We start from the raw sequence: 20,748 nt of genomic DNA, 5'->3' as shown, positions 1-20,748 counted from the left end.
TTTAGACTTGACTGGCAACCACTATCACAACTGTCAAGGCTATAATGGTGAGTTCACATTAAATTCTATAGTTTCTGGTATGAGGTAGTGATGCTCTAATCCAGTTTTTTTTTAACCACAAGGTCAAAGAGACTGCTATGAAATCTCACTTGTACCAACATTGTTGTTGTTATATATATATATGTATATATATATATATATATAGATAGATAGATAGATATATATATAGTGCAAGGGGAGCGGGGTGCCCAGCCAGTAAAGCACTCTCCCTGGGTAGCAGGGACAGCAGCAATATATATATATATAAAATAAAAACTTTAACCATTTCACAGTCTTTATATGAACTTGCTTTGCGGTTAGGGTTGTACCCAGGGAGAGTGCTTTACTGGCTGGGCACCCCGCTCCCCTTGCACTCCTGGAGCTCCCCAGTGCTCCACCACATTCCCCAGACAGGGACACTCGTTGCTCCCTGCAGTCCGGGGAGGGTGCGTCCTGGCCGGGCAGCCTGCTCCCATGCACCCCTGTCCACGAATTCTTATAATAACACTAACTACAGATAATAATAATACTAATTTGTGGCCACATCATCAACTCAGTGCTAATATTAGTTCCAAATAATGAACTGGAAAAAAAATAGGGAACCTACAATGCACAAGTTTTTAAGAACATCAACATTTATTTCACATGATATAAAACAGATGGGGTATGAACGTTTTGCATATTGATTTTAATAATATTAATAATAATAACCTCTTATAGTTATAATATTTCACTCTTCTTCTTCTTCTTCTCTGTGTACATAAATTATGGTATTTAGTTTTATTTGTATTTATTTATCTATTTTTAAATACAGTTTATACATGTCTCTCTCTGCTTTTTTTAAAATTTCTTTTAATCGTCCCGGAAGTTCCATACATCCTTTACTTTTTATTGCTTCGTACACGTGTGCTATTCTTTCTCCCTGCGATTCTTCACAAAACCTGGGACAGATTCATAACCCCCCCCCCCAAAGCATTCAACATACTCTTGCGGGCATCATCCAACATTTAAAAATCAAGGCTTTTGCTCAACATAAATAGTCACAACTTCAGTAAAAAAGAAGGGGCAGCAGCAGCATGAAGTGGCACCTTGTTGAAGTAAAAATCTGCTTTATGTTCATATATATAATGTATAACGTTTTATATATATATTTATATATCCATGGATGTGAAAATAAGAGCAGGTTTAAAAAAAAGAGCATCGGCGGTCACTTTGGGGTTAAAAGTAAAGCACTGCATGTGTGTTTTGAGTTTTGGTGCTTAGCCCATCTGCTGTTGAGACTTCTCTAGTGCTCATATATATATATATATATATATATATATATATATATATATATATATATATACTGTGTGTGTGTGTATATATATATATATGTATATATATCTTACTGTGTAAGGTATACAAAAAAAAACTCTGTATATTGATAAATTTGCCAACATACATGTAGAGTTCTATGGTGTTTAAAGCACAACCCTAACCGCAAAGCAAGTTCATATAAAGACTGTGAAATGGTTAAAGTTTTTATTTGATGTGAGAGGCTCCGGGATGCTCTGACCGCTGTCATGTTGGCAGCAGCACAGTCCGCCAAAACTCCAAATACAGACAAAGAGGGGGAGCACGAGTGGAGTTAAGGGGGGCTAGTGATCGCAGATGCAGGAAACTAGCACTGTGATATGGCAACCGCCTGTCACACGCCCATAATTATGCGTAATTTTAAGTCAGAATTAAGTCATACCCCCACCACCCCCCAGTTCAAGTCTACTTTTCAACCAATCTGATGTAAACGAAGCTTTGCTGTTACAATGCTGCATTGCTATGAATAAGGCCAGCTAGTCATTCTAAGTGTAACAGAGCTAATTGGCTAAAGCACTGTTCCTTGCTTGTGTGTGGACAAAAAGCTTACTTTTATAAAGTTTTTGAGTGTTGATTATACATAATTCCTAACTGAAGATAAATATGCATTAAAAACCAAAACCATTTCACAATCTCACAATTATTTTGGGCTGAATAGGACTCCACAGATTGATATGATCATGTTTGAGGACACATCAATATGGAAAGATCTAACAGGTTGCTACAGATACAGTACATCTGGCTCTCTCTCTCTCTGTCTGGATGTGATGGCCGCCAGTTTTTAAAAGGTGTGGGGTCAGTGTGTAAGAGCAAAGGGCCATCACTCTCATCAAGTCTCTATGCGGGCATGTAACAGCAGTAGTGTCAAAGTAGTTGTGTTGTAAAAATGCAGGAAGCCGTGGGAGCATGCTCTGTTGCAGGGCTGGCTACATTTTGAGGCTCTACAGGAACGTTGCCAAAAGAGGGCTGGATGGATGTCAAGGTCCCTCCCGCGTCGTTCACGTGTCACTGCTCACCAGGGTGAACGTCTGCGCTGTAGAAAGCAGAAAAAGAACGTTAGTGTTTTTTTTTTACTGCTTCTACAGAAGCCCATTAAGTCCAAAATTATTAGCCAAGAAAACTACATTTAATTATGTGAAAATATTATATTATATTATATTACAGTCCATGCACTACATGGACTCAGCAACTGTCAACGTTCACGTTTCCGTGGATTAATCCAGCATAATGATTAATTTGATTAAAAATTTTAATGCATCTGCAGTACAGGATGACTCTCTGGCTTGCAGTCTAAGGGTATGATTGTCACTTTGGGTGCGAGAGGTCCTGGGTTCAAGACTCGGAGGAGCCGTTTCCTTTGCTAAATTTCCCAGTTTTGGAATGGATGAAGTATTTATAGTCTGCGGCAATGCGCTTCAGGCAGTTTGTGGAAGCATTGTACCTGTGGAAATGGGCAGTGCGATGAGCGGTCAATTGGCAAGCGCTCTTGGGACACACACACACATCGAGTTTTGCATATGCAGAACAGAAAACAACAACAGAAATGCAAGCAATAACAGGTACAATTAATTTTAGTAACATTTTTATGGATTAAAAAATTGATTGTTTGACAGTCATATGTACTGTGAAAGCGCGAAGGCTGAAGCTAAGATAGCACAAATGATCGCAAAAAACCCTAAAAGTATCAGATTGGGACTCAGTATCGGCAGATACTCAAAATCAAATGACTTGGACTCCAGGGCAAAAAAAACCTGATCGGGACATCCCTAGTGAATGTTATTAAATAAATTGTTATAATCCCAAAATAGATAGATAAAAACACACAGCATTGGGATTAAATGCAACAGTTGAGAGTAGTGAGTCACAGGTGTAAAAACAATTGAGGCGGGAGAAGTAAATCACATATAAATAAATTAAAAAAAAGAAACACATGAACAGAAATAAAACCCACTAGGAGAACTACCAATATAAAAACAACAACTTCACAAATTGATTCTACTACAACCTGTGGTGTTACTACGTATCCCCTAGAGCAGCGGTCCCCAACCTTTTTTGCACCATGGACCGGCATCATGTAAAACAATACTTTCACGGACCAGCACAGAAAGAAATAAAAAAAATAAAAAAAAAGTGCATAAACAGACAACTTACTCTCATGCTTAATTAGTGGGAGCCTTTGAGCTTTCTCAGCAATGAGGCGGTCCCATCTGGGGATAATGGGAGACAATGACACCCGAAGTGTGTTTCTTATGTCCAGTCCACTCCGTAATTTTGTTTTGGCCGTCATTAATTGCTTCTGTCCTTCTTCATGTTTTCTTCTTTCAAAAAACTCCATGGCTTGTCTTTTAGTGCAGGGTGCTCGGTCTCGCAGTTTTGAAGGTTTCGTTGCCTCATTTGCGAGTCTGTCGCCACATATCACTCAGAGCGGACTTGGTGTGTGAGAATCACCTGTTGCAATAAATCCGTATTTTAAATAGGACTCCTGATATCGTCTTTTAAATGCAGGTTTCTTTTTCTTTGAAGGGGTAGGCTCCTCTTCTTCTGTCTCCTTGTCAGGCCTTTTCCCCTTTCCGAAGAAGCTCTCCAAAGACGTTTGTTTTTTATTCATTTTTGCTTGCTTGTGGGCTTAATTTTGGGGGCCATATCCCGTGACCGAGACAAGCGTCTGGGCAGGTGCTTAAAGGCACAGGCGGATGAATCTGATCGATTTATAAAATGAAACAGCTTTCAGACTCAGATAATGAATAATATGTTTTGCTCAGTCTTTCTGTGCGGCCCGGTACCAAATGACCCACGGACCGGTACCGGTCCCCGGCCCGGTGGTTGGGGACCACTGCCCTAGAGTATGCTGTCGGTTCAGTTAATCCACATCATAAGGACATATTGATGAGAATGGGTTAGTACAGTTCCCTCACACTTTGTTTTGTAGGTGTACCATACTCTAATGAGAAAAACAACAATACTGTACATGTAAAACTGAAACTGTTACTCCACAGAATTACTAGACATCCAGCATCTGGAAGGAGGCATGCGAGGATATGGACCAGGCATCATGTCAGGCCTGGATATGGCACTCCAGGAGATATTTTCCCCGGTGCCTTGGACTAGAAGACATTGCATGCGATGTTGATGAAATTCTGTGGCCGGACCCAGAGAGACAACAAGACTGATTTTCTCTCTCTGTGTGTCTTTCAGTGAAATCGTATGTTTTCTTGTGTTTGTTTTGATGTGTGTGAATAAACATTCATACTTGAAATTTGAATCCCTGTGTTTATAGAACTATTTATGACAAAAGTTTGACCTCAAATGGACAGACCTTGTGCACAGAGAAAGATGTGTTTTCAGTTAAAACCATCAGTGTGTAGTTGGCACATTGTGTGCTTAGTAATATGATGGTTTGTGTTAACTGTTTGGTACAAAAATACCATTTTTACAAAGGCTTGAAGAGTTAAGCAAGATGTATTAGCTTTTGCAAGAGGCCTACAATGTTTTGCTGATTTGGTGTAAGGTTTTTTTATTTGTGTGTAGAGTTTTGCACAAATAGCCAATAGTTACAAAAATGTGCTTAAGCAATCAGAAAAAACTGTAAGCACATCTTAACCTCTCAGGTTGCTGGTCATGCTCAGCTGAGACTGCATCATCTTCACAGAGCTGAGGGACTGGTCCTTGGGCCCCATGATCTGAGCTTTGATCCATTTCTTGCTCCTGCACGTCCTCCTCTGGAGATGTTGCCTTCTCTGCTTGACCTCTGTCCTGAGTTGTGTCCTTTTCATACTGTGGCTGACATGTCTCTTCTTGAATGAGCCCTTCAGCCTCATTTCCTGTTTCAGACGGTCTGCATATAGCAGGTTCAAAGACAGGAGCATCTAGGGTTAGGAGAGGTAGTCTGACCCCGTCTTGGCACTCACCATTCATACTCTTCCTCACTTGAACTCTCTGAGCTCCTGGCAGATTAGTCTTCAAATAGTCTTTCCAGTTAGGTTTTTGTGTCTCTTCCAAGGTTGGTGGATTTTGGATTTTGGCCGGGAAACCGAATCTCAGAATGAAGTCATCAAAAATTTTGCATGCAGCTGTATTACCAGATTTGTTTGCTGTTGCATAGGCCTGCACGAACTTGGTGAAGTGATCAACAATTACTAAGATGTATTCCACACCCCCTTTGCTCCTTTCAAGATGCAAGGGATGCAAAGGTACTGACGTGCTTATGCTCTGTAGAGGTGTCCGTGTTATTCTGCTGGGTTTCTTTTGTTTTAAACGGCACACTTGTCACGTAATGTTCCACTTCCTCTTTCATTTTTGGCCAAAAGAATCTTTCTCTTGCAAGTGATAGCATCCTGTTAGCTCCCAGGTGGCCCATTTCTTCATGTAGTTGTTGGTATATCAGTGGCTTTAATTTCTCAGGGATCACCAACTGAGTTTGCGATGTTGTCTTCCGCCACAGGACTCCCTCCTGATCTATATAAAGGCAGGGCCACTCTCTTAGCAGGCATTTCACTTCAGCTGGCTCTTTGATGTTGTCCTTGTATTTCAAGTGGCCATTGTGTTGCTTTAGAGTGATTACTCTGTTTACCACCTCATCTTCCTTTTGGGCTGCTTGAATACTCTCCACTGGCACAGGTTGGACTGTGACTCCACCTTTGAGATTTAGTTCAGAATGCATCCACATTACATGTCAAAGCTGAAATCCATTCTGCATCACCTTCCTTCTGGGCCTGAAGTCCCTTCTCAACTGCCAAGATGTCCTCTGGCTTACACTCCTCATTACACACTACATTCTTCCATGACTTTATCCATAGCTGGTCGATGGGACAAGAAGTCAGCATCACAATTGGCCGTTCCTGGTCTGTATTTCAGAGTGAAACGGAAGTCTGATAACTCTGAAACCCAGCAATGGCCCACCGCGTTCAGTTTAGCAGTTTTCATTATATATGTCACAGGATTGTTAACACTAAAATGAGGGGCATGGAACAGGTAATCACGGAAGCGTTCAGTAACTGCCCACCACAGTGCCAAGAACTCCAACTTCCCTGAATAGAGTCTGTAATTGTTCTCCGCTGGGGTGAGAGTTTGTGATCCATATCCTATCACCCTCAGTGTTCCTCCTTGGTGTTGGTACAAAACAGCCCCAAGTCCTTCTTCAGAGGCATCGACATGCAGCACAAATGGTTTCTCAAGATCAGGGTAGGCCAATACTGGAGGGTCTGACAATGCATTGTCTTGATTCCCAGGCAGGCTAAACTCCACTCCTATCTAGCCCTCATAAGATACCTGTGTCCCATTTGCAGCTGATAAGTCTAACATTCCTTCATCCAGGAGTTCTTTCACTGATCGAATCTCAGCAATCTCAGTGGCAGAGCAGGAGAGTTCTGCTGACTTGAGTTGGACACTTCCAATTTTAGAGGTGCTGGCAGCTGTATGTACCTTTCTTTTACGGCAACCCACAGCCCAGTGTTCAGTGTGTTGGATTTGACCTTTAACACTCATGGCATTTTCTGTGGTTTCGTACAGTACTGGAGTAATTCTGTTTGGTTTTAGGGGGCTTGTCCTCCTCCCTGCTCAGCTTGACTTGGGTGAGAGCGGCAACATGGGTTGTGAGATTCTGAAGAGCTTCACAGATCACTTTATTACTCACATCAAGCTTCTCTATTATTGGATTGGTTTTAACTGGGTGGCTCTGGCTTTTCTTTGGATTACCAGCCTGTTCCCCTCTGTTACTCTCATCCTCCTGCACCATGGCTACTTTTACCGATTGTTTAGTAACAGATGACAGTTTATTTTTCCTCTCCATTTCCACACTGTAGGCTGTACTCATTTTTTCCAACACTTCATCTTGTGCAGTGGGATGGCTTAACATCTGTACGAACAGCATCATCCTGTAGTCCTGTTAACAATGTTTGCAAAAACTGAGTCTGCATGAGTTCTGGGTTGTATTTCAGTCCCTCTTTTGCTCTCTCAGATGCAAACAGAACTTTCTGCCCGAGGTCCATGGTGCGGTTGAGAAACTGCACTGGGGTCTCTTTTGGCATTTGTATAGCTTGGGTCAGTGCATGATACAACTCAGTGGCATCTTTCTCTATAAAGTGAGTTCTAAGGACCTGTCTTATCAAGGTAAGTGACAGCTGTTGCCTGCTTTCCAAATAACTTTTCAATTTCACTTCTGGGGAAATACACTGAATTATTGCTTCCACAATCTCACCTTCATCATAGCCCTTTTTCAGTCCATGTTTAATCTGTCTTTCAAGGCTGGTGAAATTTAGCTTGTCCTTTTGTCCTAATTCTCCAATCTGACCAATAATCCTGAAGTCTTTTCTGTACATTGGATGCAGGGTCACTCTGTCTCTGATGGTTGCAGACTCACTTTCTGAGCCTGTTACACTGCTTGATTTCTGTGGTGACGAAGCAGATGGGGCCATCATATTATTTTGCGCCAGCAGAGGGTGCTCTGCGCATGTGCCTCTGTCTTCTTGGCTTGCCAGTGCACCAGCTCTGTTTCTCAAGTTGTCAATAAAGTCATTAGTGGCTAAAAGCACGGCCAAACCTGTATCCTCCCTGCCTGTGATCTCTTCACTTTCCAAGTGACTCAGAATAAGCCTCCTCAGCAATCTGGAAGATAATCTTACATCCTCACTGGGCTGTATTCCTAACTCTTTATTTACAGCATTGAGATCAGTGGGCTATAGAATCAACAGCTTCCGTTCCACCTCTGCTATTAGCGATTCCCACTCACTGTCCATGCTTCTTCAGTCTTTGATTTACTCACAGTTTGAAGAAGGCAAGTGTACTTTTCTGCTGCGGCTCCCCTGACTGCTGCAGTGGTGAGCTAGAGGCTGTTAGCTTTCCGAGCTTACTTGGCTACACTCATGTACATAGCACAAAGCAAAGATTCTCCACAATGACCAGCTTTTCTCTGGCTGAAACTAGCTCACTTAAACTGGGCAGAAACATGCGCCCATCTTCAGTTTCTATTCTTTATTTGCCACATGCCCTTAGCAAGCGATACAACGCGTCTTCATCCAGGCATTAAAAAACAAAAATCAATAAAGGGGCCAAGCACGTATATCATTTCCCCTGAAAATTAAGGCAACAATAGTGTCGTGAACCTGATCTCAGGAACACAATAACCAAAATCACAAAATAACAGATAACTTAAATGAGCACTATGAATTAAAAATAAACCTGAAACTTGGAAAAATTATTCTGGTGCGTTAAACATGTGTAGCAATAATAAATTCAGTTTACTCCCATCATAGCAGTAGTCTTAACCATCTCGAAAGCACATCAAATCATGTCTTGATTACGAATTAGAAATAGGTTTTCTAAGGAGATCATATTGCTGTCTGCGGAGCCCTTCAACCTGAATAAGTGCCATTTTTTTATTATTATCAGCAAACAGAGGCCAAGGCTGTAGATCTTTATTCGGCATCTACAATCAGCATTTGATTGATGATTTTATTTAAAAATTTTTTTTTTCAGAATCTCACTAAAGCAAACGGTTAATTAATGGAGAATTTTTAATTGAGACACATAAAGCTTTTTATGTTTTTTTTTTATTTAGGTTTATTTAGGTTTGTTAAGAGGACTCCAGGATGTCCATCTAATGTGATTTTGGCACTTTTGTTTTTTTTAAGAAGTTTAAATAAAGCGGCAGCACATAAATGAAAAAAAAAGAAACATGTATGGTTTTTGAGCTGCTGGTTATTCTCTAAGCTCACATTTTCCACTCCACGTTTCCACCTGCCTCGCCTCGCACTGTGCACAGTGTGCTCCGGGGGGCTGGACAACCAAAATACCACACAGGTGCACAAACAGGCCATTATTAAACTGAGGGAGTGTATGTGTGTGTGTGTACATTCAAGTTTTGAGACAATGAAACCATCTATTAGCATCTACAGACAAAATTGAAAAAATTGGAAAAGGCTTGCCGACTCTGATATACCAACAAGTGCTACAGCTCGGACAGAAAGACACCACACAGGTGTCATGTCTGCCGTCGGCCTACGGTGTGTGTCCTCGCCACTACTAGCCCCTCTCCCTTTATCAACAGTATTTAAAGCAGTAGTAACAATAGTGGTGGTCCTGGAATTTGTCTGCAATCATTATTAAGTGTTTTTCATGTAAAATGAAATACATAAATAATAATAAATAAATACAGATCATTTTTTCCCCTCTCAATTTTTTATTTATCTCTCCCACAGTTGTGAGTCATGCAGGGACACTGTCTTCACCAGACAGGTCTCGCATTTTCCAGGAATGGGTGGACCAAATATCAAGCTCCCATCTCCATTATTATTATTATTATTATTATTATTATTATTATTATTATTATTATTATTATTATTATTATTATTATTATTATTATTGTTATGGGCTTAACTTCCTGTATTTTCCCAGCATAGATAATTGAGGCAGAGTTTTTACATACAAGCCAACACGTTGTTGTTGTTGTTGTGTTTCTTGTCGTCCGCCATCAGCTGATTGTATGCATCCAGGCTCTTCTCCTCTCTTGGCTGCATCACATCAGTCTCCCGATCCTCCTCCTCCTCCCCCTCGTCTTTGGGCTCTGGACTCGGTGTCTCCGGCTCTGGAGTCTGGAAGCTACAGTTAGCAAAAGGGGTTAAGAAACCCTACGCCAAGTCTTGTTCCTCACTTTTCCATAAAATGTGCTTACTAGACCTGTTATCAGTGGTGGTGTGTGTGGGTGAGCTGGTCAGATCTTGTTCTCTGCTTTCGTCGTCTTCGAATGGCTGAAAGTTGACAATCTCCACATGCTGAGGCTTCGTGGCCAGATCCAGAATCACCACCTTTTGGGTTTCACGCAGCTGAAACACACACACATAAATAATCTTGGACTGAGGAATGAGTGTGGTGTGTTCAACTTCTGGGTTACAGCCCATTGGAGAGCAGCCCAGACCCCCAAGCCACCACTCCTGGCTGAGCCCAGGAGATAAAACCCCCCTTAAAGCCAACCCTGGCTTCCTTCACATCCCCCTACAAATCCATTGTCATTGTCCCACATTACACACCCAGACACAATAGGCAGATTAAGCTGCTGTGTGGCAGACAGGACTGGGATTACAGGCAGTGTGGTGGAATTCCTTTGATACTCCTCCACCTGCAGAAACTGCTGTACCTATTTGTGACCAGTGCGGCTCTGCTTTTTTTTGTTTTGTTTTGTCTTTAGCTTACTTGTGACAGTGCCAGGTTCCACATTGATTACTGCAAATGCTGAGGCACATACCATGTACTGGCCAAATAATGGTTAATTGCATAACCGTTAACCTCTTAGTGACGTTACAGTCGTATATCTATGGGATTCATGCTCTGACTTAGCTTCATTAGAGTCACTCAAATCCTTCTGTTGTCCATTTTTCTCATGGGACAAAGACATTGAGGACAAAGAGTTCACTTGCTTGTATTCGAGCTAGTGTTTCTCTGCTTTCCAGTGTGACTGGAAAACAACTATAAATTCTTGTCCCCTGAAGACATGGTCAAGTCACTTTATATGAGTCGTAAAGGGAACTAAACCTGTCTCCTCCACTGTACCTCGCTGTCTATGCTGTTGGACTGAGCCCGCAGCTCCTTCACACTCGGCAGGGTTGTGCCCCTGTCCTGCTGCACTTCCTCGCACTTGCTGTTTTTCACCTCCTCCGCTCTCTGCACCTCCTGTGGATTGAAATAGAATCAAGTCAACCATAAAAAACAGAGCAGTGGGGACTTTACATCTCACTGGTGGTGGTATAATGTACATTGCAGTTTATACTTTATTATAAGGGTTATTCAACTCAGTCTTTACATACCATATTAAAAAATAAAATGCAGTAAAGTGTGTATGTGTTTTAAATGAAATAGCCACTCTATGACTGCACTATAAACGTGTATAATCGGATGTTTCCTGTGAACCTGTGGTGCCATCGGTGCTCTCTCTGTGTGAGATCCTGTAGCCTCAGTAACCACCCTGCTCTGCTCCATGTGAGCCACCTTCAGCTGCTGCAGAGCTGCCTCCAGTTCCACGGGGTCCGCGCAGGCCCCCTCAGCCTGGGCTCGACTCTGCGCGCACACAGTTAAAGCAGTTTGCCAGATTTGAAAATGTTTGACAGACCTAACAGAAAAAAGTTTACTTCCTGTAAAAGTGCGCATGACATCACCTGCAGGATGAGAAAAGGGTTGTCTTTGCTGAAGGACAGTGAGCGGGATGGGGTTTCCCTCCTTTTCTCACGGAGCGACGATGCCTCCTGGTTTCTCCTGATTCTCTCCAGCTGCTCCTCCACGCTCATCCTCGTTCTGCCCAACTCCCGCTCCCCAAACCCTATTTGGTCCATGGCACTCCTGGGACGATCCTGCACAGGATGAAACTCAGTGTTACACCTCTTCTGGGATTAAACTATGACTGCATGTATGGTAAAGGTTCATTCTTGGACTCTTTATACTACTTTAATGTTGGCCAAAACAGTTTGCAGAAAATACCCAACTGTACATCTCTATGGAAGAATTAACTGAAGTGACAGACTTTCTGATGAGGATCAGATCTTTCCTTGCATATCCTATCTCATGGAGTGCTGCAGACAGTGTGTGTGTGTGTGTGTGTGTGTGTTTAAATCTGTGGGTACAGCTCATACTGGTGTAGGAGCACTGTGGGTGTGTGTAGGCATGACAGCCATGAGCGACAGCTGCATTAGATTTAAACAGTTCCACCTATGTGCAGAGTTCAACCTAATCATAGGCTCTGTTGTATTTGACCTTAATGCAGTACAATTTTAGAGATAAGAAGTATATAGAATAGAATAGAATATAGAATAGAAACATGAGTATTGGAGAACATAGAAAGAAAAATATGTGAACTTTATATTGACTGTATATGAAGATTGACAACGTGGTTTCGCCTCCTCCTCCTAGTTGCACATTAGTGAGGCAAAGATATCTTGCTTAGGGTGGCTGATATGTTGGTAAATGACGCCACCTTGGGGCCAAAGTCAGGCTACGTTTACACGAATATTTCCTTCCCTCCATTATCCAAATGAACATTGTGCACACATCATCGCTTTCAAAAAAGTTTCCGTTTACATTAACCCGCATAAATACGCTCCCCAGAGGCATCATAACTACGCCAAGCCTGTGGGTGGCAGTGTAGAAAGAAGGAGAAAGCCGTGCGAGCCAATCAGAAGCCGACGCAGTCTGGCTCTTTGTGTCAGAAGTTGTTCCAAAGAACCTGGAGACCTAACGTGTCTCTGCTCCTCTACACAGGAAGAGGAGCTGTATCAAATGCAAACACATAAAACCTGCTTACACCAACAGAAATGCAAACGCTACCCTGAATGCTTCCATTACTAGACTACAGCCTACTCTGGCAGCTGTAATACACAAAAAAAGGTCGCACAAACTGACATGCAGATTGCTGAAAACTCAGTTTTTGTCAGTTCACATACAAAAACGAATGTGAAGGGAAAAGTCTTTTATAGATACCCGTGTATGTGTAAACGGGGTCTCAGAGTGTGCAGTACAAGTGGAGAGATAAAGCTGCATTGTCACAGTTCTGCCTAATCAGTACCCTACTTCTGCATCAAGCACACCCATATTTTTTTTTCATTGCTTGGCTGCTGATCATGATGTTACGTCCTCCTTTTTAGGCCAACAATAACGAATCAAATATGAACTTATAGAATAAAATGAGCATTCTGCGAGCCAGACCCGGCTCGCTTGTGTCTTCAATGTGGCCCTGTCTAGCCCGCACACAACCGTGCATCCAATACTAAACAAAGGCAGTAAAAGTCAGCTGTTGAGCATGGCATTATTGTTAACGTCATCCCATCTACTCTTTGGAGAGACATGGTTGTGCTTTAAAAAATGCTGCGCGACTATGCTGGAATGTACGGTAAAGCGTGCGGAAACTCCATGGCGCCAGCACAACCAGCACACACTCAAAGTAGACATGGACACACACAGAGAGGACACAGGAGTAAGCAGCAAATGACAGCAAAAGACTCTTACAATGATGAAAATGTAACAACAGCATATTTATAAAGGTAGATACTGTGCCAGTGATTTCCAATTTATATTATTATTTATAAAAAAAATGTGGCCCTTTGCTTTTCTTATGGCCTTCGCAAAAAAAAATGGCTATTTGAATATTTTTGGCCTTACCTTTGGGGAACTGTAAGAATGTCCATATTCATACACAATTTACATACTTTTAATTATGCCCTGTGACATTACCGTCAAAATAAAAGCCCAATACTGAAGTAAACATGTAAGAAGCTGCAATTCATTCGTTATTTAGTCAGTTTTTAGTAATTAGGATATCCTCCTTTCTCTGGTCGGACTCCTAATTTTACAGTAATAAGGAGATGTGTATAAGATTTGCTCTTTACATAATCATTAAGTAATTGTCAGTAATTGCTACTTCATTTGTAGAAACTCTGATGAAAGCATGATGCGTAGAAAGCCAGTGAATCTGCAGGGGGATGGAAAACACAGTGATGCCAAATGAAATGCCATCTTGTAAAAGCGGATTTAGTTTTAAAAAACACTGTCAAGAGGACTGTTTGGACTGTTTCTGCCACATTAGCTAAACTGGAATCGCTTCATTTCATATCAGCAACTTCCCTGTCGATGCTAAAAGGGGAACTCACAGTTCTGGATTCGGGTTTCTTAGTCTTCCTCAGGGTCACGTAAGAGGCGATGGTGGAGGACTCGGGAGGGCTCATGGGAGATTTGGTCCTTGGGGGGACAATGCCCACTGGGTAAGGGGGTGCTGTGGAAACACATGGAGACAATATCACTGAAGTTGGTCACGTCCAATTGAAATCAATAGCAGAAGTGTGAAACACATCACAAAGGATGGTTCCAAATATTATGCCCATGTTAACTATGCACATGTGACAAGAACTATGAGAAAAATCAGGGACTCGGGAAGTCTAAAGTTGCCTTAGAGCCTTAACTTTTGAAAGTACCTTTCAAGGCTGAAGTGTCTTTGCTCTCAGCAGCGCTCTCTGCCTTGTCCTTGTCCTCACCGTTGGCCTCATCCACTTCCTCCTTCACGGTGGTCAGCTCGGGCTCACTCTTGTACAGCCGATAATCCGGAGCTTGCTGCGGGGAGCAATGGGGGAAGGATGAGCATGCACACAGTACACGTGTACAGTAGTTTTAGTCATTTTAGCTGTTGATTTACCAGCTAATGTGAGCTTTTCTTAATTATAACCTCAACTGCTGGTTGAAAATGTTAGTTATGTAAGGTAATTAGAAATCACATGGTGCTTTATGACATTTAGAGGTGAAAATGTCTCATCAAATCAGGTCTACATTGGCAATAATAATTTATTCAGTGCGCATGAAAGATAAATATGAACCTAGGGTGTTTTAACAGAATTGTATTGTATTGTATTGGCTTAGTAAAAAGCAGCAGATCTCCCATCTGAGCTCAATAATTCATAAACTTTCTAGGAATATCTGACATATTTTTGAATGCTGTATACATTTTTTCATTCTTGCAAAATCATCCTGGCTTTATTGACAATTACAGATTTAAGAATGAAGGCTGATGTTAAAAAGGAATTCTGACTTTTCTTGCAAAATGTCAGAAATCAGACTTTTTGTCCGTAGACTTTTTTTTAGGATTTTGAGTATTTCTCGAAAATTTAAATGTTGTCTAAGATTTCTAGACAATTTCTAGAATTTTGATTATAGATCAAAATGTACAAATTTCCAAAGAATCCCTGACTTTTTTTTTTAAATTCTGACTTTTTTGACCTAATAATTATTATTTTCTTAATTTTTCTGTTATTTCTGGATGATGAGACTTCAAAATTCAAAAAAGAAAGTAATATATATACAGTTTATATTTTAAAATATATATTATTATTATATATTTAAACATTTGCCCTAATACTCCTGTGTAGAGAGTCTTGTTTTTTAAACCTTTTAAAGCATCCAAAAGTACAGATATTTAATGCATGCAGAGGAGTATACAAAAGGTTTAAAACAGGTGATAAAACAACATGATAAAATTCCACAACCCCATGTGCCAGACTAAGACAGGTCTGAATGAGACATGGTAGGTGAGTGGCTGGGATGTCTCGATGGAGCATGGATTGAAGTGGGGGAAAAAACCAGTAAATTAATTATATGTCTTCAGTATTATCAGTATATTATATGTATTTTGTTGAGGAATGAGTCATTTTGGTGTGTATGTCTGGTTGGATGATAAAAAAAAATAAAGATAGCTGAGTAACTCAACAGATGCAGTGGTTTGGTTGTGCTGAGGACACCGTGATGTGGACGGATGGGTGAGTGGTTATGGGAGGGGCGAACAGCATTTCTTACGCTATGCGCTCCGTTCCTGGCCCCAGGTTTGCGGTCTTCAGGGCGGTGCGTGTGAGGGGGCGGCGGTCGGCTGGCGGGGTGGACGTGGTGGTGGGGGGGCAAGTTAGGGGGACGCTCTGATGAGTCGTAATACTGAGGGAGGGGCGGGCGGGGTGGCACGCTGTTGCCCTCCTTGAGGGGACTGACTGGTGAGAGAGTCACCGCCTGTTGACACAACGGACCCAACTTACTGTCATGAGATAGACGCTTTAGTGCTACGGACCCTCCAATGTTGATGAAGTTGAAAGCTAAGATGTTTCTACACTGTTGCTCTGCCTATGTCAGAAGCTTTATTCTTCTGATGGTTGTATGTCTAACCGAATGTTTCCAGATTTTCTGGAGGACCCATTGGTACTGCCCTACTGAAAGTCCAACGTCACTCCACGGAGACCACACTAATTCATCTATTTCAACTATCAACAGGAAAGAGACGAAGAAGTACACCCTGGCCCAAGGGTGTAGATTTGCTTTTCACATTGGTGGGGACCAGTGTTTGAATTGGGGGGATTAGGGTTAGGTTAGAATAGACACCGCAATGTGTTTATTAACGAACTAGGCTTCTCTTAACTAGGAACACTATTCGGGACCTAAGATTCCAATAACTGTCTCACACTGGCTGTCTCACATGGTGTTTTTTTGGCACTGCCAGCCAACGTAGCTACACACGTGACAGCAGGGAAAGGCACAGCCAATCACATGGCCACATTTGTTACAGTAGAACCAGAGCCCTTGATATAACCCAATCAGAATCAGAATATCAGGAGGATATCTATTGGTAGGACACCAGAAAAGAACGGAATTTAACCCTTCCTGGACCCAAGTCTATTAGAGGGATTGCACAGAGAGACAAGCAACCGATGGCCAAATTAGAGTCCCCACTAAACATTTACATCTTTGGTATGTGGGAAGAAGCCAGAGTACATGGAGAAAACATGAACCAGGAACTTTCTTGTTGTGAAAACCGCAGTGCTAACCACTGCGCCTCCATGCTGCCTCAATCCTTGCAGTCGCTGACACCGAGAATGAGTCAGTATCATCTTATCTGCTGATCTCTCTTATCTTATTGGTTGATCGGCTTCATTTTATAAACCAATACCTGGCTGCGAAAGTGAAACCAAAATAGTGAGCATAGTGCGAATAACACTGCAGGACAACATTGCATTGTGTTCAGTATGAATGCACAAACGAAAACAATTAGTAGGTTCTTATCTTAGAATTAGAAGACACACAAATTCTCCAGTGCCGAGAACATGTGCAGAACACTCATTCATATGTTGCTGCCTAATAAAGTGATTGTATGGTAAAAGACTGTTAGCTTGCCAGCAGTTGAATCTTACACAGAATAAACAAAATCACTATTCTGTTATTGGAGCTTATTAAGACATAGCAGAGCGTGTGTGGTGTGATTGTGGGCTGCCTTACCTCGTTCTTCTGCTGACTGGACAGGGGTTTAGAACCAGGGAATCCTGCTGGAAGCAGTGAAAGGTGGAGAGAAGACAGATGGGGCCGTGACATTAAGACATCACAAATGTGTCAGATTCCCATGTAGCATCAACACAAACGTCTTCGTCGCTCATAGAAGCGTGTTACTTGAGTGAGGTCTTACCGCTATCTGTGCTCCGCTGTGGTTTATTTTTGGAGAGAGCCTCCATCACGTCCTGGATCCTCCACAGCTCCTTCTGGATCTGAATGTGCCGCTGACTCGGAGGCTCTGTCTTGAAGACACAAATGCGCACATATATGCACTATTAAAACTTAATCACTAGTTGAGTGTGTATGTATATGAGAATGTGTGTGTGTGTTTTAGTTACCTGTGGGCTGCCCAAGGCCTCCAGCTGTTCCAGCAGGTTAGATTTGGCCAGAGTGACGTCTGCCTCCAGCCGGTCATACTCCCTCCAGGAACGCTCCAGCTCCTGAAACCAGGACAGCAGCCAGCAACAGGGTCAATGTGTGTGTGTCCTTGGCTTGTATGTGTGACCAGACTCAGTTTTTCTACCTTCTGGGACATCATCATATTTAGAATGTGTTCTTAGATCTATGTACGGAAGAGGATTAGTGCCACTGAAAAAATTATATTTATTCTGAGAATTCTGAGATTGTAAGAAAAAAGTCAGAATTCTGACTTTCTTCTTCTTCTTCTGAGATTAAGTCATTAAGTCATTAAGTCATTTTCAGTGGTAATCCTCAGCACCTGTGACACCAGACAAACTTGTTTTTGATAGCCTCTGGAATGACATTCCCGACACTTATATGAACATGGAAAAAGTTTGCAGTTTGGAGTCCTGTCAATCCTCAGACTTGTGCGAGCATGTTTTTTACATCATGAGCTACATAAAAAAATAATTGCCCGAGCCTCACAGATGAGAGCTCGCAATCATTAATGAAAATCAAAGTGACGTCTTACAGCCCTGAAAAGGATTCGATACGCTGTGAAGTGTAGTTTAGATATGGCCCGAATCCGGCTCTAGCCGGATTGATTTCCCAAGTGTGAACGAGGTCTTAAATGTGATTGAAAATCTGTGAAGTAGACTAAAGACCAGCGTCCATGCAGGAGACCATCAAATCTGGAAGAGCTTGAGAGATTTGCATCGGAGAAAAATGACCTTCTACAAAAGAAGTACACAGATACATGCTGGCTAAAAATAAACTCATAAAAACTCAAAAACTCGCATACAGCTGCCGCCACAGTGGTTTTACGTCTATAAAAAGCATCTTCCCTGCAGTGTTTTTTGTGGGTTGGTTTGTGCGCTCACAGTGTTGACTCTGGACAGCTCTCTGCAGGTGCTGAGCAGTCCGTTCTGCAGCAGGTCTCTCTGCTGGACCAGGCTCTGTGCCGTCGCCGCGCTGGAGCCGCTCTGTTCGCTAAGCTCCTGACTGGCTGATAGCAGTGCCGTCTCCAGAGTGTGCTGCCAACACACACGCATGCTTGTTGTTGCACAATTGAGCCTTCAAAAAAGACAAAAACACACACACACACACACTGAGAGGCTTACCTTCTCTCTGTGTAGCTGCTGCAGTTTCTCCTCCTGCGCTCTCACCACCTTGTCCTGCTCGCACAGTCTGCTCAGCTTCGTCTGACACACAAACACACAAACGCACACATAAAGTAAACTTCCTCCCAAACCTTTACCAGCAGCATCTTTACTCTAAAGGTTGCGCTCGCCTTACGTCTAGGTCAACTTCCTCCGCGTGTTGGACGAAGGAGCCATCTTTGAAGTCGTCTGTGCTGACCTGAAATGAGGAAAGCACAAAGAATATCTTTTGAATAAACTGATGGAAAAAAAGAAAACTCTTCTTGCGGATGAAGGGATGAGTGCGCTGTGTGATTGGCTAATCCTTCTTAATTTGCACTAAAGCTGTTTACCCAGGTGTTACCCGTGAAGCTCCAGCTGTATATTAGAATGCAGAGGGAAAACAGAGGGAGGGAGGTGCAGCCTTAAGAAGATGAATACATGAAAATGAAATTAAGCCCCCAGATTACATTTGAATGGTCGAACTGATCCTCACCAGCAATCCCCCATCACAGTCATTTTATTCTGTACCAGCTAATGAACCCTGTGCAGCAGGATGAAGAGTGAAGGTGTCAATCCAGCTAGAGTGGGATTGAATCTGGATAGCCTTTGAGCTGGATACATTCAGACCTATTTTCAAATCACAAACGCGTGTCCGCGCTCAATCTGGTTTAAGCTTCTTTGTTGTCCTCCAAACTGCTAGGTGGTGCCTCGTAATATACAGAGTCCATTCAAGACCACGTGTGCGCATGCGTCTTTTTTTTTTTTTGTCCCGTGTTTTGTCCCATGCAGTTTATTCCTTTGTAGACCTGTTGAAAATAAACTTGGGGCAAAGCTGTCATAGTTCGACACGTGGCTTTTGTACGCGACACGGACACAGTCCCTGTGAACCGGAAGTATCACGTCACTCCAAGAGGTGGATTGACATCAATCCGGATATATCTGGATTCACGTTATTCAGACTCAGAAAAAAAATCTGAATCTGAAATCCAAATTCCGCTTTAGCCGGATTGATTTCCCCAGTGTGAACGGGGTCTAAAAAACAAGGGTGGGAAAAAATGATGGCTCAGAGAAGACTGAATACATTTTAACCATGCACATCATTATGTCCTGTTCCAGGAAATACAGCACAGAGATGATGGAACAAATGGAAGCTGCATTAAAGTGGGACCTTGTACTATGCTAAAAGCAAAAGGTTCCAAAAATGATGCAATTCCTAAAACAGCCTCTAGAGGGTGGCTCCAAAAGCTCACAAACTCCCTTTATTTTTGTAAATGTCCAGAGTTGGATTTTATGCTGCGAGGTGGTTAATCTGAGGTTTTTTGCCAAGATGGCGGCAGCCCAAGCTACCCATGCTAAGCTAGGACACGGAGCATGGCTGTGTCCGAAATCACTCACTCAATCACTCACTCCCTACTCTCCATATGGGGAGTTCAATGTAGGGCACCATATAGTGAACTCTTTGTAAAAGCATTTTTGGACATTTCGGACACTACCTACCTACCCTACATTTTTTGTCGCCATTAGTTACATCATTGCTGTTGCACATTAAATGAGCCGATCTCTGCCGGCTGAATAAACTAGGTTGTTAGCAATTATGATTTGTCTAATTTCCATTTTTCTTTTTGCGGGTTTGTGCAATGCATGACGGTACATGTCGCTAAAAGTAGTGACCATCGAATGGACGCTACTTTTCATGATGCATTGTGGGATACAGTGAGGTTGACCCTATATAGGGGTCTACAATTTCTAACTAAGAATTCGGACAGCGCAACAAAATGGCGGAGGCGCTACGTATATAGGGCCATATATAGTGATTAGGGAGTGATTTTGGACACAACTTAGGCTGTTGTCCTCCTGTTCTTCTGTCTTAATGCTAAGCTAGGCTAACCACATTCTCAGAATTTTCTTCAAATATCTTGAAAAACAAAAACATGACAAATATTTGCCCACAGTTGCATCTGAAAAAAAAGAACATGGAACCGGTGCA

The 20,748-nt window shown here is 42.2% G+C and overlaps 1 protein-coding gene across 14 annotated transcripts in view; it reads right to left on the bottom strand.

The window, feature by feature from the left end:
- Positions 1-883: 883 nt before the first annotated feature.
- LOC114445680 (pleckstrin homology domain-containing family A member 5-like) overlaps positions 884-20,748 on the bottom strand; it is a 210,827-nt gene continuing 190,962 nt past the window's right edge. For 10 of the 14 annotated variants that reach the window (XM_028420952.1, XM_028420784.1, XM_028420820.1 and 7 more), the window contains 15 exons: positions 18,916-18,978; positions 18,741-18,821; positions 18,501-18,653; positions 17,559-17,660; positions 17,354-17,462; positions 17,170-17,216; positions 15,709-15,912; positions 14,340-14,475; positions 14,019-14,140; positions 11,538-11,729; positions 11,293-11,439; positions 10,936-11,055; positions 10,066-10,211; positions 9,815-9,987; positions 884-2,425 (listed from right to left, as the gene is read on the bottom strand). In XM_028420952.1, the coding sequence (XP_028276753.1) occupies positions 2,391-2,425; positions 9,815-9,987; positions 10,066-10,211; positions 10,936-11,055; positions 11,293-11,439; positions 11,538-11,729; positions 14,019-14,140; positions 14,340-14,475; positions 15,709-15,912; positions 17,170-17,216; positions 17,354-17,462; positions 17,559-17,660; positions 18,501-18,653; positions 18,741-18,821; positions 18,916-18,978 (1,830 nt within the window). In that variant the 3' untranslated portion in view covers positions 884-2,390. The remainder of the gene's footprint in view (positions 2,426-9,814; positions 9,988-10,065; positions 10,212-10,935; positions 11,056-11,292; positions 11,440-11,537; positions 11,730-14,018; positions 14,141-14,339; positions 14,476-15,708; positions 15,913-17,169; positions 17,217-17,353; positions 17,463-17,558; positions 17,661-18,500; positions 18,654-18,740; positions 18,822-18,915; positions 18,979-20,748) is intronic. The other 4 variants (XM_028420861.1, XM_028420943.1, XM_028420793.1 and 1 more) reach the window with 3 other exon arrangements.

Source organism: Parambassis ranga, chromosome 2 (genome assembly GCF_900634625.1).
Source record: "Parambassis ranga chromosome 2, fParRan2.1, whole genome shotgun sequence".
Classification (NCBI taxonomy): Eukaryota; Metazoa; Chordata; class Actinopteri; family Ambassidae; genus Parambassis; species Parambassis ranga.
Note: the sequence above shows the minus strand (reverse complement) of the source record. Positions and strands in the feature narration are given on the sequence as shown.